Raw genomic sequence first — 27,456 nt, 5'->3', positions numbered from 1 at the left:
CCTGTTTCTGACACTCTCAGGGTAATAGACCGAAGTGACTATCAAATACGAGAATGTTCTTGATAAATGTGTTGGTTTACATTCCGTCCACAATATCTCATGGTTGGAGTTAATTGGATCGCTTAACAGGTTTGACGGTAGATCGTCCCAAAAGTAAAGTCATACCCCACCTCCGCGACGATTCAGGCCACGGTCACTACGAGTATCAAAGCAGCCATTGTAGCCTTCAATGCTTTTTGAATCAGAAGTAATATCCCAGCATTCACCTATTGTTGTGATTGAGGCGTTGTTCTGCTTGATTTTAACTTCGAATTTGTCAATTTTATTGTTCAAGGAACGCGCGTCACACACAAGTATATTAGGCGGCTTTTGTTTAGCTGAAAAACACTGAGGACGGAGAGCAGGTGGTGTATTACCATATACTACCAAGGAGTAAGCACAGGCGGCGTTTCATTAGCATGAAAGTAAGTTGCTGGTACTATGCAACTTGGTCTACGCGACAGGGCTTTAGTCTTGGTCCTAGTTGAACTTAACACTGGTATCTTCATCCCCTTTTTTAGTCTGCCTCCACGTTTCCCGCGATGCGAGTGTTTGATAAATACTGTGCCTATGGTAGAGACACCTCTCCAACGCTTGACATTTTCTGCTGTGTCACAAAGCAATTTTTCTGATTTTCCTCATTAGCTGGCAACACTTATTACTCAGCAACTTTTTATATATTTTTTTTTTATTTTTCATCTAACCGAAATATTTTTTATCAATATTTTTCGCTACTTCTCCAACGTTTAACGTTCGCTGCTCTGTCACAAATCAATTTTTCCGATTTTTGTCATCTGCTCGCAGCATGTATTACTCAGCTACTTTTTGTACTAAACTTTTTTCTCTTTTATGAAATCGAAAGATTGTCTCTTAATATTTTTGTCTACTTCTTCAACGTTTGACATTCTCTGCTAGGTCACAAATCAATTTTTCGGATTTTTGTCATCTGCTCGCAATACTTGTTAATCTGCAACTTTTTATACAATTTTTTTTCTTTTTCATCTAACCGAAAGATTTTTTAATCAATATTTTTCGCTACTTCTCCAACGTTTAACTTTCTCTGCTCTGTCACAAATCAATTTTTCCGGTTTTTGTCATCTGCTCGCAGCATGTATTACTCAGCTACTTTTTGTACTAAACTTTTTTCTCTTTTATCAAATCGAAAGATTGTCTCTTAATATTTTTGTCTACTTCTTCAACGTTTGACATTTTCTGCTACTTATTGCAATTTTTATCTGCAACTTTTTATACATTTTTTTTTCTTTTTCATCTAACCGAAAGATTTTTTAATCAATATTTTTCGCTACTTCTCCAACGTTTAACTTTCTCTGCTCTGTCGCAAATCAATTTTTCCGATTTTTGTCATCTGCTCGCAGCATGTATTACTCAGCTACTTTTTGTACTAAACTTTTTTCTCTTTTATCAAATCGAAAAATTGTCTCTTAATATTTTTGTCTACTTCTTCAACGTTTGACATTCTCTGCTATGTCACAAATCAATTTTTCGGATTTTTGTCATCTGCTCGCAATACTTGTTAATCTGCAACTTTATATACAAATTTTTTTTCTTTTTCATCTAACCGAAAGATTTTTTAATCAATATTTTTCGCCACTTCTCCAACGTTTAACTTTCTCTGCTCTGTCACAAATCAGTTTTTCCGATTTTCGTCATCTGCTCGCAGCATGTATTACTCAGCTACTTTTTGTACTAAACTTTTTTCTCTTATCAAATCGAAAGATTGTCTCTTAATATTTTTCTCTATTTCTTCAGCGTTTAACATTTTCCGCTATGTCATAAATATATTTTTCGGATTTCCTCACCTGCTCGCAACGCTTATTAGTCAGCAGTTTTTTGTACGAAACTCTTCTCTCTTCTACCAAACCTGAAGATTTCACATTAATGTTCTTAAGCATTTAAACAGTTTCTTTTTAAGAAAAAAGCTTTTAATAGATTTGGGGGGGGGAGAGGAGCATGCCCAGCTGTGTTGGTCTCAGTCGTTACAGCCTACAGACAATTACAGCCTAGATCCTTTAACCTATGTTTCAATTCTTCCCTAGGGTTCGAATTTTTCTTTGGGTATGATGGAAGCTTTCCGGAGGTAGCTCAAATCGGTCAAGAATCGCTTCTTTTAATTTTTGAAAGTCCGTCGCGTAATAAATCTGTAAGGCTACAAAAGCAGTTTATAAGTTGTGATTTAGGTAGGTTTGAATTTTAGTTACCCTTTGTTTATGCAGCCAACCATTTAATTCCGCGTTTTTTCATAATCGGGGGTATACAAGCACACCTATTCGTTTTCCTTCGTCCGCCGAAGGTGTACTGTACACATTAAATCTATTGCAGACAACAGATTTAATGACTAGACAATAGATTTTCTTTAGTAGTGCTGCAGTGAGTAATTAATAGTTTTAGGAGTTAAAATTGTCAAAGGCCCAATTCTATAATTTCGTATCCAGCAGCATATTTCATACCCATATGGTACTTTGAAAATTACAAAAAGAAATTACTTTGTTTATTTCAATACACATCTCATTAAATTTCTCGATTAGAAATCTCGATGCCCTTATAAAAGTTCATAACTTATTCAAAAATTAATTATAAATCTAATAATTGATTGATTCGTCATTTAAAAGAATGTTAAAAGTGTTTTTATTTTAATTTCGGAAATTAATATTTCTCTCACTTTTCAGAGGATGGCCACTTGAGTAATAGAGAGTTCGTTGCTGTGATGAAAAACCGTTTGCTACGTGGATTAGAGAAGCCTAAAGACACGGGATTTTTTAAATTTTTGAGTTCAGTTGTAAAATGCGCTAGAGAGTGCAAGCCGTCACTACCAGAGTTTTAATAGGTAATTAGCATGAACTTGGATTCCTGCTTTGTCGTAATTCTGTTGAAGTGTTCTATCGATGTTCTTGTGAACCAAGCTGATATACTAAATTTATTTAAGTGGCAGCCAAAGCCATTGGTAAGGAGGAGAGTGGATCCTTTAGGCCCAGTGCTGGGTCTTTCTAAGCAGAATTTGCGTTGGACGTTTAATTTGCCTTATTACTACTACTAATAATAATAACTCACTGCAGCACCAAGGCGCCTGAAGCCAACACAGCTACGCACGCTCCTCCTCCAACCTAATCTATTTAAAGCCTCCCTCTTTACACCCTCCCAGGAAGTTCCCATTTCCTTTAAATCGTTATTTATGACATCCTCCCAACCCTGACAAGGACGACCTGCTTTCCGTGTAACCCCAGACGGTTGGCCAAAAAGGACAATCTTCGGTAATCTGTCATCCTTCATCCGTAGAACGTGGCCTAGCCATCTCAACCTTTCTTTCATTATAGCCCTAGAAAGCGGGATTGATCCATATTTTTGGTACAACCTACTGTTTGAAATACGGTCAGTCAGCCGGGTACCCAGAACAATCCGTAGGCATCTTCTCTGGAAAACATCTAGTAAATTTTCATCTGCTTTTCGGAGCGCCCATGCTTCAGAGCCATATTTGACCACTGTCATCACTGTAGCTTCCAATATTCTAATCTTGGTTTGCAGACTTATCTTTCTATTCTTCCAAACTTTTTTTTTAACTGTGAAAAAACACCCTGAGCCTTAGCTATTCTACTTTCAACATCTTCACTGCTCCCACCATCTTTACTAATAATACTACCAAGGTAACTGAAGCTCCCAACCTGATCAATCTTTTCGTTACCTAATGTCACCTGTTGATCTTCACTTATTCCTAGCCTTAGTGACTTACTCTTCTTAACATTAATTTTCAAGCCTATTTTAGCACCCTGAACTCGCAAAACCTCTAAAAATTCATTCATTTTGCTCACACTTTCATCTAATATGCTTAAATCATCAGCATAATATAAGTCCAGGAGCGTTTTTCCTCCCCATTTGATTCCGTGGTCTCCAATTGCCTTTCCTGTGCTCCTTAAGACGAATTCCATCAACATTATCCATATAAAGGGGGATAGAACACAACCCTGCTTAACTCCTGATTTAATACAAAACCAGTTGCTAACCTCATTTCCTACCTTAACCGCAGCAGTATTATTCTCGTATATAGCACAAATCACTTTGATGTATTTTTCTGGTATACCATATAACGATAAGACCTTTGTTAACGCTCTTCTATCAACAGAATCGAAAGCTTGCTCATAATCGATAAAACTGAGGACCAAAGGTGTTTGACAACGAAGGGGACTTCTCAATTATTAACCTAAGAGTGAAAACATGGTCGACACATCCTCTACCTTTTCTAAAACCGTATTGTTCTTCCCTTAAAACTTTGTCTACAGCATCTCTCAGTCTAAAAAGTATCATATTACTCAGTAATTTGCTACCTACAGAGACCAGACTAATGCCTCGATAATTACGACACTCACTCTTGTCACCTTTCTTATACAGTGGTTTAATTAAGGTTTTCTTTTCAAAAATCATGTTCATAATCTTCAGTAGCTTATTCCTAACCTCAGAGCCACCATATTTAAGAAACTCATTAATCATACTATCAGCACCTGGGGCCTTATTATTTTTTAATCCTTTTAGTACTGTCGCTAATTCTTCCTCACTAAACAAATCTTCCTTCACATCCAAGGTATCACAAACTTTTTCATTTTCATCTATATCTTTTCCTGCAACTGTATCTCGGTTTAGCACATTCTCAAAATGTTCCACCAATCTTTCTTTAACTTTTTCCTTATCACTAATTGTGGCCCCATTTCTATCTTTAACTGGGACTAGTCCGGATTGGCTACTCCCTTTCAATTTATTAACATGCCAGTATAATATTTTACTATTATCCCGTCTAGCCGCATCTTCCAGATCCTCAGCAATTTTATCCATGGCCTCCACTTCATATCTCCTTAGTTCATATTTTAATGCTTTCTTTTGTTTTCATACAACCTCTCACTCAGATAATTCTTATACAAACCCCTTCTACTCTCTATTAAACCTAAAGCTTTTTCATTTGCCTTATTCATTTTGTTTCTTCAGTTTACCGAAATGTTTTTAATTTAGACCTCCTATAACTTTATTTTTTTTTCCACTAATAAAAGAGTTTTAATCAATTCTTTGATTTTTAGTGCTCTGCCAAGGGATCTGTCGTCAAACTGTTTGAGGAAAATTTACACTTTATAATTGTAATTAATTGTAGATAATTGAAAGTATATAATTGTAATGTAGTATTGAATATAAATTCAGTAAAATTGTATTCAAAGTATAGAAGGGAATTGTAGGAAAGTATATAATTGCAAGAAAAGACCAGGTGAATGTTACATGTAACTCTTCGCTTCCAATACTCAGATCCACTGGTATGCTCCATCACCTTTTTTTGTATTAGTACTACTTTGATATTGAAAAAAGGGGGATGAGGGGTTATAGCCCGATTATAGGTGTTAAATTGTAAATTTAGTTAAGGATTATTCCCTTTACTATGGTCAATTTATGGCTCAGTAGTTTAAAAAAATATAAGATTGCAAATCTTGAGTTGTTTCTAACCCGGGCCTAATTAGTTATAAATCACTTTATTGTAAGTGAGGTAACTTTGTATATAAGTGTTTTGTGCACGTAAGATTTTGATTCTTAAAGAGAAATTCACATTTCATATATAATAAGTAGAGATGAGGTGCCTGATAAAAAGGGTTACGTTGATACTGTAATTACGTAGATAATACCCTCATCTATATTAAGTGTAAATTAGTAAAGCTTAAGAACCTCTTATTTCCAGGTTTGAAGGCTGGCATTTTAATTGGTTAATTTCCCCTAATCCGCCAATCAATGCTCTAATAAAAATAAAAAAAGAATTTGTAAACTGTATTATAGCCAGCCCGAGAAGAGGTATAATTTTCTGAAAAGTTATTAAAAGAGATAAAACCTTTCATGACATAGACTTAGAAATATTTACTTTTAATATATGGAACGGGGTTGCACCAATCTTAATTAGTAGGGCAAAAGGAATTAAAAATTAAAATGATTGATTCAGAATACTCGCTAAAAAGATGACTGAGGCTACTGACTGAATTAAAAAATATTTTAATCTATTTTCCTTTCTTTCTTCAATTATGATAGGGATAAAGCTTAAAGAATTTATTTCCATTCGAAGCCACAAACCTAATCAGGAGTGGGAGGACACTATAAGAATATAAGAAAAAATAGGCATAACCACTTAATCTTTTAAAGAGAGATTGCTCTATCATTGGGGTATGAGCCCAGTAGCTTACTAACGCCTATATAGGAGAAGAACTCCCCCCCCCCCCCCGAGGTTACGCTTCAAAGTGAAGCGTAACGAGGGAGGGAGTTCTTCTTACAGGTTAACCATAATAAATAACTGTATTTTATTTTAACAGTATATAATATCTAACTTACATTAAACATTTTATTTTTTCCTTCAATTAATGAACGTCTTTACATCTGTATGCGATTAAGATAAATAGACTTTTCATATCTTTTTTTCCAAAATAAAACAAAATTATTGATTTCATAATTTTTTGGGGAGAGATTGAGGGCATTCTAAGTCATCTTCCGCAAGGAGATAACTTAGACTGTTTCTGTTCTCCTTTCCTAAAATGGGATAAAATTATTTATTTCATAATTTTTTGGAGAAAAATAAGGGTGACCCAAATCACTTTCTTACAGGATTAAAGGCAACATCCTCAAAAGGCTATTTTTTCGAGTTAATATCAAGAACTGTTGCATTATGTTATGCATATGTAGAATATGCTTTCATATTCTGCATATGCATTGTCACTCTGCCGCCATAGCAACCCTTAACATCAGTTGCTCAAAATGTGTCATCTTTGCTTTAATGTTTTCTTGTCTTTTGCGGACAAGTGGCTCTATTAAAGATATTTCTGGCGGACCATTTACTTTAAATCATTTACTTTAAATCCTAGTCAAAAGTCTCTTCATAAAAGTTATGTATCCCATTGATCAATCGTTTTGTTCTTATGCAAACAAATTTTCTTTTGTCATTTAACTGATTAAAATATCTACTGCTCAAGTATTAGCTAATCTCTGGCGGGGTCACTGCTTTTTTCCTCTCCTATCATTGTTATTCCATGCCAATATTATCGGGGGCACACATCAAGGCGATGGTAATTATTCCAGGATCCGAGGCTTGTTTTAGTAGCTGCTATACTGAAGCTTGTGCACAGAGGAACCTTCAGACTCATTCCCCCCTCCCAACCCCCCATGAAACCTATGTTCCCTACATTTTTCGCATATTTGACGTCCTTTAGGTTTTTGAGTTGCCGCTTTTCTAAGTTCCCCCTCCTCATGGTATAAATTTCTTCAGGCATGTCTATATCATTCGTATCAATCATTGTGGTATATACAAGAGTTTATTATTATGATTTTGAACTATTATTAGACTTTATTTATTTCCTGCTAGTGGTTATCCTATAAACTATAACGAGTTCTAAAAATCTAGTTATAGATCACTCTGTATATAAAGAATAACACCTGACCGATGACGCATAACCATAAATTGTTTGCATCAAAGCACAGAAAAGGAGGGGTATGTCTGAAACAGAAAAAAGTACACGCCAAAGTTTGAGAGCTCTTATAGCGAAAAATATTGGCAGAACTCAACTATGCGGATATCTAAGTGCCGGTATGCCAGTTATTTCTATTATCTTCCCTTTTCTTCGGTTAAACAGTACTGAAACTAACTTTAAAAATCTATAAGTCCTTGAACTTATCATATGCCTTGGCATTTAAACAGAAACTACTTATGAAACACTTAAGGAACCTTTTTAGTGTCATAATGGCAGTATAGCTAACATGACGAGCATTTCATATCCCAAGTGCTGAAGACAAGGTGAACAAATAATGCGTAGATTGGTTTCTAATTTTAAAGGAGAATCTTTGACCATGCAGTAGGCTATGAAGATAATATACATTTATGAAATTAACTTAAAAATATTTTCCCAGAAAAAGTTTTTCCAAGAAAAAAAGCCATATAAAAGAGCTAAGCAGACATATAAAAATATACAATCAAAATTAAACAATCAAAATTAAAGTCATCGAAAGTTTAAACTTAAAACGAAAATAAATTATCACCAATAAAAAATAAAAAGCAGGTGAACCAATGAATAATGGAGGTGTTTATGTGTGCCGTAGGCAAGTCGATTTGCAAAAGCCTAAAGAACAAGAATCAATTATGAAAATTTCTCTGTTTAGCGTGTTCAAGACGCCAAAATTAAAATGTATCTTGTGTTCAAAATACCCTTCTCTACCCTTTCCCAGAGAGATTGTTCAGTTCCTTGGCTGCTAAATTTTTATGTGTAAAAACTTAAGCATTAAATATCTGTAATGTATTTACTGTAGTGTAAAATCTTACAATTAAATTCTATAATTACTGATGATGGAAAGAAAACTCTGAAAAACATCCAAATTAATCACAAATGGCAATTAATTAACCTAGGGTCGATTTATGGCTTTTTGGATATACTTAAAAGAGTTGTTTATAACCTATTCCCCGATTATCCTAATTATTGGAGACATATACGATAGATGCAAAAGTCAAACATTCCTGTGAACCAAAAAACAAAATGAATTGCTTTTTTCTTTTTCTTTGAAATTTTGTTAAACTCTCACTCTTGTTAACCTATTTTTTTTTTAAATAACAAATAGATTTAGATGTTTGAGTTACGTTGTAATAAGATAAGATTTGTAAAAAAAAAAAAAAAAAAAAAAAAAAAAAGCCTAGATGATCCAAATCCGTATTTCGGAGTCAAAATTAAATACAAAAAATTAATAGAAAAAAGGTCAATAAATTGAGAGAAAGGGAAAACAATTTGACATCAAAAACATAAAATGACTGCGAAGGTGACATCTTGTATTGAGTAGATGAGTAATTTTGGACGATGCCCCAAACTGCTCATGGTGCTCCAGACCCAAAACAGAGAATCAGGAGATCAGTATGCATAGGGCATAGGGTAGTATATAAGTATGGGTAGTATATAATGCCTATGCTCCAGACCCAATGTCTATAGAGGTGCCCTATGCAGCTAATTGTTTCCATGGAAGAAAGGTAGAAAAGCTGCCATTCTTTGAGAAAATGAATAGGCATAACTAAGGCTAAACGATTTAAATTTTCTTGTTTTCGTAAAAATGGTCTATCATTTCCTATGAACGAGCAAATATAGTTTCACTGGGATCGCTCTTTTAAGCAAGCAACAAAAAACAATAGTAAAATTATTTAATAACAATCAATATATTATAAAGGTTCTGGTTCATCTGAGGGGTCTAGGGGCGGTTTTAAGCACAAGGGAACAAAAGCATAATTCTCCTTTATCCTTCCTAAGGATTGCATGTGTCCATTCCTAGCGTCACTCTCAAAAAGCGAGACCGAGAGGGCTTCCTGAAATTATAAAATATGTCATAATAAATGCACAATATAAAATTATGTAAATTATGTAATGAATTTATGTAATCAGCAAAAAATGTATTACTGCAAAAACGCGACTTCAACCATGCGTGCACAATAAGAGGAAGGGGAGTTGGAGGTATTCCACCTCCTGACATTGGTCAAGCCATCCCCTACCACAGAAAAATAAAGCACTATTCTAGTAAAAACGTCATTGATAATAATAATAACCTCCTCACTTTTGGGGAAACTGCCACGCCCTGCAAAAGAAATGATCGGAACTGAATATGAAAATCGAATATGATTTTAATCATATTTGACAAAATAAATAGAGAAGTAAGATTGCAAGAACGGGTTTTAGAGATTGCAAGCCTGTCAAATTTGAATAAATATCCAATTTTTTTTTAGTAACGAAATAGCTGGTACAGTTTACATTTCAAAAGATATTTCCAGAAAATGCAAAAACTAAAAACTATTTTTTTAACGAAAATTATAGCTATTTTTGCATTATTCATTTTTACCACATTTTAAAGGTTAATGGTAAAATGGTGGTTACGATGGTAAAAACAATTAGCCACCTAAAAAAAAACACTTACAGTTTCTAAATAATTTACAAAACTTGGATGATAACAAGCATTTTCCAGAAAAGTGAGTACCATTTTTTATAAAAAAAACATGTTTAATTTAATTCACATTGATGTAAAACTGGAGAAACAGATGGCAGAAACCCAATTCTTCGGGATTAATATGTTTTTTTTTAACCAGGTAGATAGTTTTGAACTATAGGCAAAATAAACTGTCTTAGAAACAAACAAAAAATCTGTTGTCCCATATGCTATATTTTTATTTTGTTTATGAAACAGGCAGTGTTGTCGAAGAAATATATAACTTTAGCAGAATGGAATTGAATGTATTTTCTTTTGCTAGAAGTGATAATTCTCTTTTTGTTTCCTTCGTAGACAAGAGCGAAACTTTCCCCCAATGTCATGCGCATTGATACATTAATGAATTGCTGTAATGGTTGCGGTTACTACTTTTACCAAAATTTAAAATATTTTCCATGTACCCCTCCCTTTAAAATTCACTCTTGCCTATGTGCCCGGTCGAGATTATATAGTTTGTTTTCAATAACCCAACGAGCCTATATTATGAATAGATTTAGGCCTAAGTCAAGTTAATAATATCTACTTGAAGGTTTTCTATGATTGTATTTCCTTTATCTGTTTTTTTTTTTCTGAATCTAACTATACAACCTTTAACTTGGACACCTAAATAATCATGGGCGTAGGCAAAATCTTGTCTAGGGGTGGGGCAGCCGATCTTTGATGAACGGGGTGACACGCGTCTTTGAAATCCATAAAACGAAAAACTACTTATACAAAAAAATATATTTTATCATTTTTTTCTTTTTTTTAACAACAGTAGGTATAGGAATACATTAAATAAAGTAGATTTAGGAATAAATTCCTATAAAATAAGATCGATTTGAATATTTTCATATAACTGATTAAATTTACATGACAACAGAAATCTTCATAAAAAGAAAACTGATTTATATATATCATGAAAAGAGAAATCACCAATGCTACAGCACAAACACAAAAAAAAAAAGAAAAAAAGAGAGAGACAGAAGGAGAAAAGGAAGACTGTTTTCCTAAATTATATCAAATTCAATAAAATGGGTAGCGAGCTTTAAATATCATGGACACTAAAACTGAAACCTGATTCTTTAAACTGATTAAGAAGAAACTTAGACAACCATATACGTCTTGAAAAATTAGAATACCTGGGAACTCAATTTTTAAATATACAGTTATGTAGTTTTACGCTTTGTGGACCAAGTTTGAAAATAAGGAACGTGTGTGAGAAATCAGCAGAAAATGAGCGAAAAAATTATGTTGTAGAAGCTGTAACTTTCCTGATTGCTGCAACTGAAGGGAAACACTGACATAAATCTAAGCTATACACTAATATCGATATTATTAAAATTATTCAACATTAACCACTTCAAGATTAGGACTCACTTTCTTAAGGCTGGTTATATGGGTTTTGTGTGAGCAGGGCAAGTTATTGTAAAGGGGTTCACCGGGTTATTCTTCAATGTCATTGATATACACAATGAAAATCGTGGACCCAAGATATTACCTGGGGATTATCTGTTTCTACTAGATGTTTATAAACTACAAAACCATCAAGACAATCTTCATAAAACAATTAAGTAAGAAATTTTCAACCACAACACAGTCGGTCACAGATTTCATAGGCTATTAGACTATTTTAGCTGGGAGCTATGCCAAACTCAATTGGAACAGCGTTGCCATATGCCATATCCTTGAAGGCATTCCCAATATTGAAAAAATATATGTATAGGACTAAGTGAAATGTTTATTAAACAACCATCTAGTTTGAGGTGAGTGACAACGCTGGTGGTTTTCAAACTATAGATTAAACTCTATATAATTTAAACTCTATAATTTCTATAGATTAAACTATAGAAATAAAACTCTATAGATTAAAATAGCGACGAAGACCACACTGCCTTTCCATAACAAACAAATATAAAGTAGAAACAATAGGGATATTCTTTTCAAGACAGTGGAAGTCAGTTCTGTGAATATTTCGGCCCTATGTCCAAGGGCCATCTTCAGCACAATACGAGAAAAAGAGATAAAATATGTATATATAAATAAACTTACATTAAATTGTGAGAATGAACGATTTAAAAAATAAATGAAGATTTTTCAAAAAGTATCGTGTGGGACGATACTTGAAAAATCTTCACTCATTAGTAATGATTTGGGGATAAAACAGGTGGTTCGAGAATCAATCGAAATTAATCACAAAATAAATAATAATATTTCTTTGAACAGGGACTTAGGGGAATACTCACTAAGTTCTTTATACTCAAATTTAATTAAAAATGATCTAACAAAATATTTTACTAAACCGATTTATAATAGTATTGAACCAGCTACGAAAAGGCCTTTGAGACAGGCTGCTAAAATAACAAGGTTGGCTCTGAGAAATTGCATTTAATCACTTTGTTCTCTTTAGTTTGAATGAATTTATATTCTCACTTCATTCTTTTTGTCAACCCTGGTTGAACTTCGTTGAAGTAAGGATGCTAGAGCTGTTTATAAAAAAGTTTTTAAAAACATTATTTAGTTTTAATTCTCACAATTTAATGTAAGTTTATTTGTACATACATATTTTCTCTCTTGTTCTCGTATTGTGCTGAAGACGGCCCTTGGACATAGGGCCGAAATATTCACAGAACTGATTTCCACTGTCTTGAAAAGATTTTCCCTATTGTTTCTACTTTATATTTGATAGTATCTACAGGAAAGAAGAGCGCAGAAAACATTTAACCCTAGTCATTAAAAATTGAGTGAAGGATTATCCCAGTCATGATGTAGCTTTTCATGCAATAATGATTTGATCTATAGTTTGAGTTCATCTAAATGTTTTGCAGCTCCAGTTTTTAATTATCGTGGCCCCATCAGATTCAGCATATCAGACAGTCCTACTCTAGTGGTTTCAAGTTCTTATCTACAAAAAGATGAAAATTTGTAATTCAAATTTTTTTGTTTTAATTAATTTTTATTATTGTTTGTTTGTTAATTTATTAGAGTTTTTTTGTTATACGTTATGTAGAAGTATTTTATTATTTTTATTCTATTTAATATTTTGGTTTAAAATTCAAATACCAATTTGTATTTACAAGTTTTTTAAAGAGGGCAATTTATTTCTTTTGAGAAGTATATTTAAAAAAAAAACTTTAATAGTGAAATATTGTTCAATTCTAGACCAGTTTGTCAGCTGCAATTTTTTTTTGCAAAATATCTTGCTAAATATGCTGTTTTTTTTTCATTTATGGCGTTTATTTTTTTCACAATTGCTTGTAACATTTCATATTATATAAAATATAGACTGAATAGTCAGTTGAAAATAGTATCTATGTGAAAGAAGAGCTCAGTAAACATTTTACTCCAGTCATTAAAAATTGAGTAAAGGATTTACAATCTTTCAGACCTTGGTCTTGGGCAGCATTTGTCAGCTTGAACAGGATTCACCACCCTATGTTTCATACTGCCAAAAGTCAAACCTGGTCAAACTTTTGACCCAAGTCAAAAGTCTTATTTGTTAGCCAGTGAAAGACACTTTGCTGAAAGATTAAATTGGATTAAATTAGATTAAGTCTAATTTAAATTAGATTAAGTCTAATTTAAATTAGATTAAGTCTAACACCTCTATAATCAGACATTGCATTCAAAAGATCGAGAACCGAAAAAGAACCCAGTATTCACCCTGAGCAAAGGTCATAGTAACCCTCTTGAAAGAGAATGGGACCCAATCCAGGAAGTACCAACCACATTCTAGCTCATCAAGCAGGATAGTAAACCCCTTGAAAGGGCATGGGACCCTATCCAGGAAGTAATTAAAACACTCTCGCTCATTAAGCAGGATTGTCAACCGATTATTAACTAACAGGTGATCAACCACAATGCAACTAGGCGATAACGAATCAGGGGAATTTGTTAGCTAAGTTTGGAAAAAATACATAGCAAACAAAAAGTGACTTCTCAAGTTCTCACCCCCCCCCCCCACCTTACACATAAATCCTATGACATACCTCAGTCTACTTGGCTCAGAACCATGATCAAATATGGTTCCTTAACCAACTAAAAGCTCATCATTGCTTATATGAGCTCTAGGAATGCGCAAATAAATGCGTTGCAATTTTTCCTTACCTGAACGTAATCCTTCGATTGCGATGGTAAAAATTCGAAAGTCATGCCACCTAATGTTGCTATCATTTTACCATCCCTAACTTCCAATTCACCGGCTATCACCATTTTCTCTTTCGGCCAATCAAAAGGTAGTCTATCAGGTAATTGTCCAAGAATTAAACTAGTCATTTCTGGCCAGTCTTCCAACGGCTCATTCTCAACTATTTCTCTTTTTACATGAGTTTTCTCCACTTTCACATTCTCTTCGGAAGTAGATGGGAGAGATATTTTTTCATCTTCACATTTCAAGTCCTCTTTTAGGTAAAGTTTTGGTTTTCGTTCTACATCAGTGCAACCTAATATAACAGGATACTCAGAAGGTTCATCAATAACGTTCAAATCTATCTCTGATTCGTCGTATGCTGATATAAATTTCTCATGCTTTTTAACAGTACTTCTTTTCAGAGAGGCAGCTTTGCTGACAGCTGATGCAGTGGCATATCTTTCTTTTCTATTTGAGCTATCTGATACACCTTGAGAAAATGTTCCGGACACCTTAAAAAAAAATAAGAACTGAGTTCTCCAGATGTCAAAAGAACCAAGTCCTCTAGTTGTTAAATTGAGCTATATTATTTTTTTTTTAAATGAAGGTGTTAAATGAAGAAAAATATTACGGTTGTTATCCTACTTCATTACTTGATGTTAGGTCTAAACAAAATTTGTGGTTCTTTATTGCTCTTAGATCCCTGGGGGTCAGGAAAAAGATTACATTTGAAAAAACGGTTTCCAATTAAATAATGTTAGACTGTCAACTAAGAAGTGTATAACCGACCCCATACCCAAATTAAAATGTAAGCTTTATTAAGCCAGTATTAAGACAACTGTTTCTGAGTTGAAACCAAATGTAAAGTTTTCTGGGGGTATATCTAATTTTAAAATAAAAAAAATAAACACCTTAAAAAAAAATAAGAACTGAGCTCTGAGTTCTCCAGATGTCAAAAGAACCAAGTCCTCTAGTTGTTAAATTGATTAACTTCATAAAACAGAAGACAGTGACAACTGTGTGACGTTTTATGCAACTTACATCAGTTTGGAAGAGAAATATGACTGAATAACATACCTATAGCTTTAAAGACACTTTAGTCGTAACAAAATAAAATAAAAAACAACTTGAAACAAGGAATATGACACTTAAAAAAATATATAGCATTGAAGTAAATGCAGTAAATACCGTTAAGCTATATTATTTAAAAAAAAATGATGATGTAACGGAAAAAAAGCATATTACCGTTGTTATCCTACTTCATTACTTGATGTTAGGTCTAAACAAAATTTGTGGTTCTTTATTGCTCTTAGATCCCTGGGGGTCAGGAAAAAGCTTACATTTGAAAAAACGGTTTCCACTTAAATAATGTTAGACTGTCAACTAAGAAGTGTATAACCGACCCCATACCCAAATTAAAATGTAAGCTTTATTAAGCCAGTATTAAGACAACTGTTTTCTGAGTTGAAACCAAATGTAAAGTTTTCTGGGGGTATATCTAATTTTAAAATAAAAATTAAACCACTTGAAACTAAAATACATATTCAGAATCTCATCACTGTAAATGATCGTGAATTGTCCGGATTAAAAAGAGGAAATATGTCATTTGGATAGAGAGACCATCCTTTTAACAGAACTAGAAGCCAGCCTTTTCTAGCAAAGATTTGGCCATGATGATGGCAAAAGATTTGGGCCTGGGTCCTCCATTTATCTTTCCTGGGGGTTCCTAAGGGTTTTTACAAGTATATGTGACCGAAAAACTCAACCATAAGTACCTGCAGATAAAATCATTTCCAAATATTTAAAACAATATGATCAGGATCCTCTTTTCAACGGGGTCCTAAGGGCACCTAGGAATATATGCGACTAGAACCCGAAACCTAAAGTAACCGCGGATTAAACTAGTAACAAAGTTTTGAGATCATACAACTAGGATTCACAACTTATTTATCCTAGTAGTTTCTAAGGGTTTTTACAAGTACATGCGACTAGGACACTCAAAGATAAGTATCCGAGAATTAGATAATTAACAGATTTAAGGTAATATGGCCAGGATCCTCTGCTTGTCTTCCTTGTGGGTTCATGGATCTTTACAAGTGTATGAGACTGGAGCTCACACCTTTGAGTTCCGGCAGATCAAATTAAATTATTAGCTAGGGCTTAACCCATTTGATTGGCTTTAGCTTTAACTATAGACTTAAAATTCAATTGATTTCACCATAACTACTGACTGAAATTTAACTATAGTGTTTGGGCCCCTGTCCCTTATTATCATATACATCTCCCTTTTTCTTTTCCATATACATTTACATATAAGGTAAATTTTATTTGTGCTTTAAATTCACACTTAGAAATTAGCCTACTTTCAATGGCACTTGAAATGAACTAATTTAAAAAAAAAACGAAGGTCTTCTGATGAAAGTAAAGAGCGAATTTGGAACTTAAAAGGAACAAAAATTATTGCTTAACGATCTATCTATCACATATCAATAAAACTAGTACAAATATACCAACTAATTATATTTCCCTATGTTTGTAGGATAATTGAAAACTAGCGTCTTACTTATAACACAAAACAATATAGGAGCTTGGGTAGAGTAAAAGAAAACCGATTAAGGAAACTTTTTATAGTATAAAAATAAAGCATTTTAAAATTGTTACTTTTTTCGTTTAATTTGGTATCACTTCTGCACAACGTATCAGTCCAATGATTGGCTCTTGTTTTGGTTCTGAAAAAGGACATGTACACAGGTCTGAAGCCAAGCCATCTTGATAATTTTAGGACTATAGACTCAGACCTTTGTCTGAGAGGACGCGGGTTCGAATCCCAGTGTACCCAATTCTTCAGTTGGGACGGGGGTCAGTGGCGTGACTCTGTAAGCTTAGCCAGAGTCGACCCAGCTCTAAATGGGTACCTGGAGAAATCTGGGGAAGGTAAACAGGAAGGGTGTGTGAAAGCACAGGATGGCTGGCCCCCAACCCCCCATTGCACTTCCTGGCTGAAGGGCCAAGAAACGGAGATCAGCACCGCCGGTAGGGACTGTAAAGTCTAATGCCGTATCCTTTACCTTTTACCTTTATAGACTAGAATTTGCATCAAAACTTGACATTCTCGACTATACAGACAGAAATAATCTGTTTCCCAGAGTTCATAATATGGCTTTATTTTATCTTTATTTTTTATCTTATTTTTATCTTTTATCTTACCTTCTTATCTTTTTATCTTATTTTTATCTTTATCTTAACTTTATTTTATCTAGTTTATTTTCATATGCGTATCCCTTGCTATTTAAAATTTTATATTATTCAATATTGGTATTATTGCTGATGAGACCAAAATGTTACCTGATAAATCAATCCATTATTTCCGTATTAGTAGTATAATACATGGGGTTTCTGCCCCACCTAACTCGTTATTTCAATTTACATCATTTTTGGTCCATTTTACATCATTCTAACATCAAATATTGTACATTTTCAACATTTTCTATCCTTAAATTCAAAATGAAAACGGGTCCTTAGAAATCAAATTTGGTCTCATTTTTATACTTTTTCACAATGTAAACACGGGTTCTTAGCCCCACCTAGATCACCCCGTCAATTTACCACCTTTTCAATTGAATTCACACCATTTTAGATTATAATTTCCGACATTCTTACAATTTCACATCCTGAGCATTAAGATCGAAGCAGGTCTTGTGAAAAAGAATTTCAGAGGTAATTTTAAAAAATCGTTTAATTATATTCCATTCTTTCTATACTACCGATAAAATGTAATAATTTTAGTACGATATCAATTTCTAAATAATTCATATTAACTTTGTCTTTTCTTTCAATAACCTTTAAAATTATACATTTATCTAATTAATTGAATTTCTTTTCAAGATCGGCTGCTTTAGAATCAAAATGCTTAGGAGCAAACAGATCAACTATTTCACCTTTAAAATCAATAACCCTTTGAAATCACCACAATTACCCAAGCTGGCTTCAGTGCTCGATTCACATGCAACCGTATTGTCTCAAAGGTGCCGGACGCCTTATCTGACCCTCTTAAGCGAAAATCTGCTATATACCATATTACTGGACATGAACTAGTACATAGCGTAAAGCCCGTCAATTAGAAGTGGTATATCAATACTGACAAGTCTGCTACGGAGGTCTTCTGCTCGTCAATCCAGAATGTAATCTCTAGTACTACAATAAAAGCGGTTTTTTTTTGTATATCATGTAATATTCCTACCGATGTTGATATCACTGTACTCGGAAGCCAACACGGTATCAAGGATGCTAAAAGATTGGCCAATCTAAGTCTGTAAAACCCGAATTTTTGGATTCTTTTGCTCAGTCTACGTTTTTCAAGTATGGCCTCAGGGTGGGTTATGAAATTTTTCCTGTATGCAAATTTAAACAACAAAGAGAGATAAAACTCTACAAAAAGAAAACTTCAAACGAGACGACGGCCAGTAGAGAGGAAAGACTAAAACAACGCGGATATTTAGACCAAAAAGAGTTGCTTCAATATTAGCTTACAAGAGGATTATTTCGCAACAGAATAATTAACTAAGATTCAATTTTCATAATTTTTCCTCAGTTGCTCTTTGATTCTCATTGAAGTAACTCAAATAGCTGCTTTTCCCTACGTGGATAAGTAGCGACAATTGTATTTATTATTATTGAGGGTGGTTTTTATTTGTTTTCAGATTAGTTTTCTTTTAACTTTTTATCTTGTGCTGGGGACGCCTTGTTTGGATACAGGCGAAATATCCGCGTTGTAGTATTTCCTCTCTACTGGCCGACGTCTCGTTTGAAGTTTTCTCTTTGCAGAGTTTTATCTCTCTTTGTTGTTTATTGTCATGTCTGGCCAGTTCGGCTTATGAACTTTCATTGTATACGAAATTAAGGACCTACCCAAATGCTGTTTTGATGTTGATCACTAGGCGATCTGCATAACTCCTGTCCCAGCGTTCTCCCAAAACGTGCTCGTTGTGGAGGGCCACGAACTAAAGATGAGTCATGCATTGCCGATCCCAACTTTTTTCCTGCCCTATTATTAAAGATCGGATAAACTGCAGCACCACCCTTCAACCATGAGTGCATCAGTATCAGTTATTTCATTTAATATAAACGGCACCAAAGATAAGTATTCTGTTATTGATGAGTTGTATGATTCCTACGATTTGGTATGTATCCAGGAGCATCTTGTCACTGCTTCAAGTTTGAATTTTTTGCGTTGAAGTCAGCATTATTCTGCGTTCCTGAGCCCAGAACAAGTTACAGGTGGTCGCCCTTCCAGTGGACTAGTTTGTGTCTTTAGACGGGACATTCATCTAACCTCCCCAGTACTCTTCTATTCCAACAAAGTCTTTTGGCTGCGTGTGTCGGCAGTATCGTATTTATAAACTCTTATCTCCCATATGAATGATACTCGGTCAGATCCTTGACTAAATTCGCAAAGGCTTGTGGTCTGCTGAAAAATCTTGTAATGAGGTAATGTCAAACTCTCTATATATAATTATTGGTGACCATTATACTGATATTAATCGATCTTCTGTGAGAAGTGATTCGCTTTTTGAGTGTCTTCCATCGTACCGCGTTGTGCCCAAATCCCACAATTTTTCATTTGTTCATCACTCTGGAAGTACAAGTGACACACTGACCATATTACTTGCTCGCCTGGTATTATCTCTTCTTCTGCTACTGTTCATGTTAACGAGCAATATACTGACCACATGCCAGCTTCAGCGACATTTACAATGCATATCGATCCATTGAAAACAAACTGGTCGTTGGTTTTTGTGTGGTTAAAGTGGTTTTGATCTTAAAGGTTAGGATGTGAAATTGTAAAATGTCGGAAATTGCAATTTAAAATGGTGTGAATTCAATTGAAAAGGTGGTGAATTGATGGGGTGATCTAGATGGGGTCTAGAACCCAAGTTTACATTATGAAAAAGCATGAAAAAAAGATAACATTTGATTTCAAAGGACCGGTTTTCATTTTAAATGTGGGGATAGAAAATGATCAAAATGTGCAATATTTGATGTTAGAATGATGTAAAATGGACTGAAAATGATATAAATTGATGGATGAGTTAGGTGGGCAGAAACTCCATTTATTATAGCCTACTACTTGTATGCTGTACTATGAATTAGCGGTTATTAGAAAAATATTTGTTCATATGGTTATATGTCCAAGACAATTTTAAATTTATTCTGAAAGTGACTGATATTACAGCTGGTCTACAACTATGAAAAACTGTATGCTATTGTTAGGCTAAGTACACATTTTTGGCTCCTAAATCAATATTTAGTTTTTCATAATTGGCTTTTGTGTTTTCAGTAAAGCTCTATTATTCTAGTACACATTTTTGGCTCCTAAATCAATATTTAGTTTTTCATAATTGGCTTTTGTGTTTTCAGTAAAGCTCTATTATTCTAGTACACATTTTTGGCTCCTAAATCAATATTTAGTTTTTCATAATTGGCTTTTGTGTTTTCAGTAAAGCTCTATTATTCTAGTACACATTTTTGGCTCCTAAATCAATATTTAGTTTTTCATAATTGGCTTTTGTGTTTTCAGTAAAGCTCTATTATTCTAGTACACATTTTTGGCTCCTAAATCAATATTTAGTTTTTCATAATTGGCCTTTGTGTTTTCAGTAAAGCTCTATTATTCTATAATCCTACAAACTTATGGAAATATAATTATCTAGCTTATTTGTGCTAGTTTTATTGCTAACTGTTGGATAGACTGTGAAGCAATAATTTTTGTTCGTTATAAGTTTCAACTTCGCTCTTTATTTTCCTCAATAATTTTTTTTATTAATAATTGCCCGTTTTTGATATAAAGTTTATGTAGAAGCAATACTGCCATGACTTTTAATTTATTTTTTGGGGTGGGGGCAGCCCCCTCATATACGGAATAATTTGTTTTAAGTTTTATGTCACTCCTTACTTTTTAGTTGAAAAGATGTATTTTTGTTTGTTTAATTTCTGTTCATTCCTGAACTAGGGGAGTTAGAATACCCCTAGAGAATACTGCAGACAACCAGAAAAGTTAAAAAAAAATTCAGTTTACATAAAAAAAATTACTATCCATACTTTACGGAGCAATACATGTCTAGGCACTGAAAACAGAAATGTATATAGTGAAATAGGGTAGAAAACTTGCAGTGAAAATTGTAAAATTACTCGGATATTTTACAGAGAAAAAACTATAATAACTGGGAAAGTAAACTCTTCAAAACAATTTCACAGTGTAGTCTTACAGAACATTATATCTTCTTTCTGAGAACCAGAGAAAAACTCAATATCTCTTTTATATTTCTAGACAATAATTCAAGAAAAGTCGATATTGAATGTCAAATTCTGATTTTTTTTTCTTCGTTATGTTTAGCAAATTCACTTACAAATAATTTTTAATATTGTTAGATTTGTTTTACATCACAAAAGTATTTTTTCCAGAAATGGCCAAATAATTTTCTCCAGCACCGATCTAGATGATATTAGAACTGGAACCGACATTGGTTTAATGCCATGCAGAGCAAGCAAGAAAACATTCGTTGTTCTTTATCAAAAATGAACTAATATCAAAAATGAACACTAAGAAATAATTTCTTGGATTTCTAGAAACTATTTCTAGCCATGCAGAGAAAGCAAGAAAACATTCGCTTTTCTTTATCAAAAATGAACTAATATCAAAAATAAACACTAAGAAATAATTTATAGGATTTCTAGAAACTATTTCTAGCCATGCAGATTTCTAATTTCTAGCCATTCAGATTAATTCTAGTCATGCAGAGCAAGCAAGAAAACATTCCCTCTTTTTTATCAAAAATGAACACTAAGAAATAATTTCTAGGATATCTAGAAACAATTAATAGCCATGCAAATTTCTAATTTCTAGCCGTGCAGATTAATTCTAGCCATGCAGAGCAAGCAAGAAAACATTCGCTCTTCTTTATCAAAAATGAACTAATATCAAAAATGAACACTAAGAAATAATTTATAGGATTTCTAGAAACTATTTCTAGCCATGCAGATTTCTAATTTCTAGCCATGCAGAGCAAGCAAGAAAAAATTCGTTGTTCTTTATCAAAAATGAACTAATATCAAAAAAGAGCACTAAGAAATAATTTCTTGGATTTCTAGAAACTATTTCTAGCCATGCAGAGAAAGCAAGAAAACATTCGCTCTTCTTTATCAAAAATGAACTGCACACTAAGAAATAATTTCTAGGATTGTTAAGGCGCTTCAATTTCCCTGGCATTCTAGAAGTAATTATTTTCCTAAAGAAGATTTTCGAGGTTTTCAAAACATAAGAAAATATTTTGTATCTTCTTTCACTAAAGATCTCCCTCTGCTAAACATAAAAAAAAAACTTAAGACAACCTGGTGTGAAATAGCAATAAACAAGAAAAAGTTGGAGTCTAACGTGACAACTAGAAAAGTTTCACAGAAAAAAGTGCAAATAAGTTTTCAGTGTTATAATTTCTTTATGTAGGAAATAGTTTTATCCTATCTAGTGAATAGTAAAAATATGTAAATAATTTGAACGAGCAAATATAACAAAAAGTTATCCTTCTTTTAATCACCAATTTGAGTGGTTCTAGAACCACATGTCAATACATCTTCCGCCCCTACGTGGCAAGGGTCAGGGTAGGGATTTAGTGATCCGCTATGAATATAGCTGTAAACCATAATACCGAATGACCTCCATTTTATTTTGAAAAAAAGTGCTTGAGAAGTTTAAAAAATAAGTCCATCAAATTTACAAAAATGGTGAATTATCAGAAAAATAATCATATAGAAGGCACAAAACCATGATTGAAAAAAAAAAAATCCCCGATTAGGACTTGAAACCTCGACATTTTGATTCAAAGCCTAACGCTCTACTAAGTTCGCAACAACGTCTTTTAATCTAATTGAATAAAAAAACAAGTTTTTTTTAACTGAAAGTAAGGAGCGATATTAAAACTCAAAAGAACAGAAATTTCTCTGTATATGAAAGGGCCTGTTCCCACCTGAACGCCCCGCTTTTTACGCTAAAGTTTGACTCTTCTCTCAGCTCTACTTTTTACAACAGTAAAATTAGGAGGAGGTGAACTCCTCAAATGCGTAATAATTTCTGTTCGTTTTAAGTTTTAATGCTGCTCCTTACTTTCGGTTGAAAAAACTGTTTTATATTTATTTTTTCGTTGTTCTTTAAAAAATGCTAAAAAATCCTGCGCCCCCTTCATGGAAATTTTCTTCCCCCCTGACAAATTCCTCAATGGAAAGTTCCCCTCGCATAACCCCCTCCCCTCAGCCCCCCCCCCCCCCCCAACTAAAAAAAATCGCCCTGAAAGCGTCTGTACACTTCCCAATAACCATTACAATGTATAAACACTGGTCAAAGTTTGTGACTTGCAGCCACTCCCATGGGGACAGTGGGGGAGTAAGTCGTCCCCAAAGACATAGTTATTAGGTAATTGACTATGCTGAATATAATGGCTATCTCAGAATTTTGATCCGGTGACTTTTGGAAAAAATGAGCTAGGGACCCTCCAATGTTTTCGTCACTTAAAAAGGGCACTAGAACTTTTAGTTTCCGTTAGAATGAGCCCTCACACGACATTCTAGGACCACTGGGTCGATACGATCATCCCTGGGAAAACAAACAAACAAACAAATAAGCACACATCCGTGATCAGTCTTGTGGTAAAAAATACAAAATGCTACATTTTTATAGATAGGAGCTTGAAACTTCTACTGTAAGGTTCTTCGATACGCTGAATCTGTGTGATTTTTGTTAAGATTCTATGACCTTTAAAGAGGTGTTTCCCCCTATTTTCTAAAATAAGGCAAATTTTCTCAGGATCGTAACTTTTGGTGGGTAAGTCAAAACTTAATGAATTCTTTTGATGTAACTATTCTTATAAAAATTCCGATTTTTAGAGTTTCAGTTACTATTGAGTCGGGTCGCTCCTTACTACAGTTCGTTACCACGAACTGTTTGATTTAATCTATTGTTTTTTGTAGGAAAAGTAGTTGTTTCCTGTATGTTTTGAAGGAAAAGGGCTTACAGCCCTTTTCCCAGGGACAGTCATGTCAGCATTAAAAGCATAGCTATTGGAACTTATTCAGCAAATACATTTGTAATGAGCTATTATAAACATTGAGTTAACTGAAGCTTGTATTGTAAAGAGTCAGAGCTTTAAAATATATTTGGTGAGTCTGAAATTTTACGTACAGGGGGAGGGAATAGTACGTCAAGGAATAGTTATTGGGAATTTCAAAATCAAATTATTTGTTATTCTATGTATTTCTTCCTGTTAAGAAACATTTGATATTTTGAAAATCATTTCATAAGCCTCGACGTCGGCTGACCCTGTTAAAGTTTTTATAACGAATTCTCCCAATGGAATAGTTAATATTGAATCTAACAGATGGTAGAATATGTACAAACCACGTAGATATGATTAATAGCTTTTACATGAGCCATTAAGCATCTCCCCATGATGGTGTGGTGGCATGCTAGCCGAGCTAATGTTGCAGAAGATTGCTGGTGAACAGACGATTTTTTGAAACTTACTAAAGGAACTGTGAGGAGGAGTAGACAAGAGGGGTTTTCGGAAACCTCCATTAAAGGTTTTTTGGGCAAAAGTTACTACAATGGTACCGCTTGATACTTCCGAGCTTTTCCACTTAAGAACTGGGATCCAAAGTGCCGTTTTTGATGCTATATCGCACTTATGGATGGTAGAATTGATTTAATAAACACGTAGATATGAGCAATAGCTTTCAAATGAGACATTAAACATCTCTCTGAGATGGTCTGGTAGCCAGCTAGCCCCAGCTTCTTCACTAGAGACATGGCACCAAAGTTCCATTTTATTGCCATTTGTCACTTGCATATGGTAAAATTTATAGAAGTGCAGAGATATGAGCAATAGCTTTTATATGAGCTACTAAATATTTGTCTACGATGTTCTGGTAGCCCGCTATCCCCACCCCTTGAAAAATGGCACAAAAGTGCCATTTTTAGTGTCATATGGCATTTGCAGATTGTAGAATCTAAAATAGCTTTTAAATAAACATTTACATATCTCTTTATGATGTTCTTGGTAACCCGCTAGCCCTAAAAAAAAAAAAAAAAAAAAAAAAAAAAAAAAAATCAGAGACAGATAATTACAAAAAAGTGATGTTCCTTGCTGATCAATGTGGGGGACCATGACTCCCCAGTACAATGATTTCGACCATGCTAATTTCAATGGTGCACTTTTTATTTTGACCTGACGCCATTTTTGAAGGGTTTCAGGCTTTTTCAAAATCACCATAAATTTCTTTCCACAATAAACTTTTACTTTTAAGAAGTACCGAAATACTATTTGGTCAATAACCAGTGATCAATCCAGTTGATCATGTTTGATCAACCAGTGATCAAACATGTCTATGGAGGGGAATAGAATCGCCCTTAGACTTCCCTTTTTTTCTTTTTTTTTTCAATGCAAAATGCCTTTTTTAAGTAACTTAATTTACAAACCTTTACTTACTTACTTACTTACTTAGTAACTTAATATATATATATATACTAGCTGTTGGGGTGGCGCTTCGCGCCACCCCAACACCTAGTTGGTGGGGGCGCTTCGCGCCCCCCCAAGCCCCCCCGCGCGCGTAAGTCGTTACGCGCCATATTAGTTACGCGCCATTGTAGTTGTGTCCCTATGTCCCACCTGTGAATATAGATATATATATATATATATATATATATATATATATATATATATATATATATATATATATATATATATATGTTTTTAACTACGTAAAACTTGCGAATATACAACATTCTTTGCTGTCCCATTGTCTGTGCATATAAATAGATTGTCAGGTTTACCGACTCTTGAACATGCAACATATAATGGTCCATGGGAAAACAATCCGTATTCAGATCTATACCTCATGATTCTAATGATTGCCCTTGAGCTTTGTTGATGGTGATTGCTAATCGACCATTCCCTGAGTCGCCATCGTCATTTATATATCCCCCTGTGCACCCCGGCGTCCCCTTTGTAGTTATGTCCCTGTGTCCCGGTCGTCATTTATATTCCCTGTGTCCCGGTCGTCATTTGTATCCCGGTGTCCCGGTCTGTATATACATTCGTTTTTTAGTTTTGTTTTTCTCCTTTATTTTTTTCCTTTTTTCTTTTTTTTCTTTTTTAGTTTCTTTTTTTAGTTTTTTTAGTTTTTTTTTTACTTATGTCCTGGTCGTCATTTATACTCCCTGTGTCCCGGTCGTCATTTGTGTCTCGGTGCTTTGTTGATTGCTAATTTATATTATATTTATATTTATATTTTTTATATTTATTAATATTTTTTTAGTTTTCTTTTTCTCTTATTTTTCAGTTTTTTTCCTTTTTTTTAGTTTTTTCTTTTTTAGTTTTTAGTTTTTTTTTTGTTTTTTACCTTTTTTTAGTTTTTTTAGTTTTTTTAGTTTTTTAGCTTTTTTAGTTTTTTTATTAGTTTTTAGTTTTTTTTTAGTTTTTGCCTTTTTTTAGTTTTTTCAGTTTTTTTTAGTTTTTAGTTTTTTACCTTTTTTTAGTTTTTTAGCTTTTTTAGTTTTTTTTCTTTTTAGTTTTTTTTTTTAGTTTTTACCTTTTTTAGTTTTTTTCTTATTTTGTATTAGTGTGAAATAATTCAGACGTCATATGCGGACAAACACGACGTCACTCGACAGACAGACTGACAGACATAACCCACAAACAACTTATTTTTATATATATTTATTCATATTTTTTTAGTTTTCTTTTTCTCTTTTATTTTTCAGTTTTTTCCTTGTTTTTAGTTTTTTTCTTTTTTAGTTTTTAGTTTTTTTAGTTTTTTACCTTTTTTTAGTTTTTTTTAGTTTTTTTTTTTAGTTTTTTAGCTTTTTTAGTTTTTTTATTAGTTTTTATTTTTTTTGTAGTTTTTGCCTTTTTTTATTTTTTTCAGTTTTTTTTTAGTTATTAGATTTTTACCTTTTTTTAGTTTTTTTTAGTTTTTTAGCTTTTTTAGTTTTTTTTTTCTTTTTAGTTTTTTTTGTAGTTTTTACCTTTTTTAGTTTTTTTCTTCTTTTGTATTAGTGTGAAATAATTCAGACGTCATATGCGAACAAACATGACGTCACCTGATCCATCCACAGATCCACACACAGACAACTTATTTTTATATATATAGATATATATATATATATATATATATATATATATATATATATATATATATATATATATATATACATATATATATATATATATATATAT

General features: G+C 33.4%; 2 protein-coding genes across 8 annotated transcripts in view; one reads left to right on the top strand and one right to left on the bottom strand.

The window, feature by feature from the left end:
* Positions 1-21,654, top strand: part of LOC136039154 (calcium uptake protein 1 homolog, mitochondrial-like) — a 110,195-nt gene extending 88,541 nt beyond the window's left edge. For 4 of the 7 annotated variants that reach the window (XM_065722653.1, XM_065722649.1, XM_065722655.1 and 1 more), the window contains one exon: positions 2,727-5,245. In XM_065722653.1, coding sequence (XP_065578725.1) covers positions 2,727-2,881 — 155 coding nt within the window. In that variant the 3' untranslated portion in view covers positions 2,882-5,245. Of the gene's footprint in view, positions 1-2,726; positions 5,246-12,875; positions 13,124-21,637 lie in introns of those variants that run through there. The other 3 variants (XM_065722652.1, XM_065722651.1, XM_065722650.1) reach the window with 3 other exon arrangements.
* The window catches only part of LOC136039158 (uncharacterized), a 49,299-nt gene continuing 31,063 nt past the window's right edge, over positions 9,221-27,456 (bottom strand). The window contains exons 4-5 of the mRNA XM_065722663.1: positions 14,155-14,688; positions 9,221-9,397 (exon numbers count right to left, since the gene is read on the bottom strand). Coding sequence (XP_065578735.1) covers positions 9,254-9,397; positions 14,155-14,688 — 678 coding nt within the window. The 3' untranslated portion in view covers positions 9,221-9,253. The remainder of the gene's footprint in view (positions 9,398-14,154; positions 14,689-27,456) is intronic.

This window comes from Artemia franciscana, chromosome 19 (genome assembly GCF_032884065.1).
Source record: "Artemia franciscana chromosome 19, ASM3288406v1, whole genome shotgun sequence".
Lineage (NCBI taxonomy): Eukaryota > Metazoa > Arthropoda > Branchiopoda > Anostraca > Artemiidae > Artemia > Artemia franciscana.
This window is presented reverse-complemented; position numbering and strand designations above follow the sequence as displayed.